The following is a 581-nucleotide window of genomic DNA, read 5'->3' on the forward strand; positions in this document are numbered from 1 at the left end:
ATATATATATATATATATACATACGACAAAGTGACTTTTACCAACAATGTCAATGTTAAAATTTAAAAAGTCACTTTGTCTGTTAAATGGTGGTCGAGGTTTCAATTCCTTCCCAGTTTAGAATTATTATTTTACTTTTATTAATTTAAGTTGGCAACCCTTTATATTGATCTTCAGCTAAGATAGGTTTAAATATGTCATTTTTTAACTACATTTTTGTTGGTATCTCGGTGGTATTGTGGGTAAAGGCATATGTAGACACCAATAACATCCTGGGCTGGATTCAATATCACCCAGGGCCTGCACTAATGGGTCTTATGAAAATCTTTCACTTTTTTTTTTTATCTCTAGGAGAAAAAAACGAAAATAAGACCCCTTATAATACCTGGCAAAGATTTGAAACTTCCACCTCTGTGCCATGTTACTACTTCTAAACACCTCTACCTATGAGGCCACCGAAGCAGCAACAACCTCAACCTGAAAATTGAGATATTTAAACTTATTTCAATTTTGAGGCAGATTTGTTAACACACACTCACACACACACAATACAACTTAAGTTAAAAAAAAAAAAAAAAAAT

General features: G+C 32.2%; 1 protein-coding gene across 1 annotated transcript in view; it reads right to left on the bottom strand.

Annotated features, from left to right (window-relative positions):
- Positions 1-472: 472 nt before the first annotated feature.
- LOC106882563 (zinc finger protein 62) overlaps positions 473-581 on the bottom strand; it is a 4,652-nt gene continuing 4,543 nt past the window's right edge. Inside the window, exon 6 of the mRNA XM_014933280.2 lies at positions 473-477. Coding sequence (XP_014788766.2) covers positions 473-477 — 5 coding nt within the window. The remainder of the gene's footprint in view (positions 478-581) is intronic.

This window comes from Octopus bimaculoides, chromosome 30 (genome assembly GCF_001194135.2).
Source record: "Octopus bimaculoides isolate UCB-OBI-ISO-001 chromosome 30, ASM119413v2, whole genome shotgun sequence".
NCBI classification, from domain to species: domain Eukaryota; kingdom Metazoa; phylum Mollusca; class Cephalopoda; order Octopoda; family Octopodidae; genus Octopus; species Octopus bimaculoides.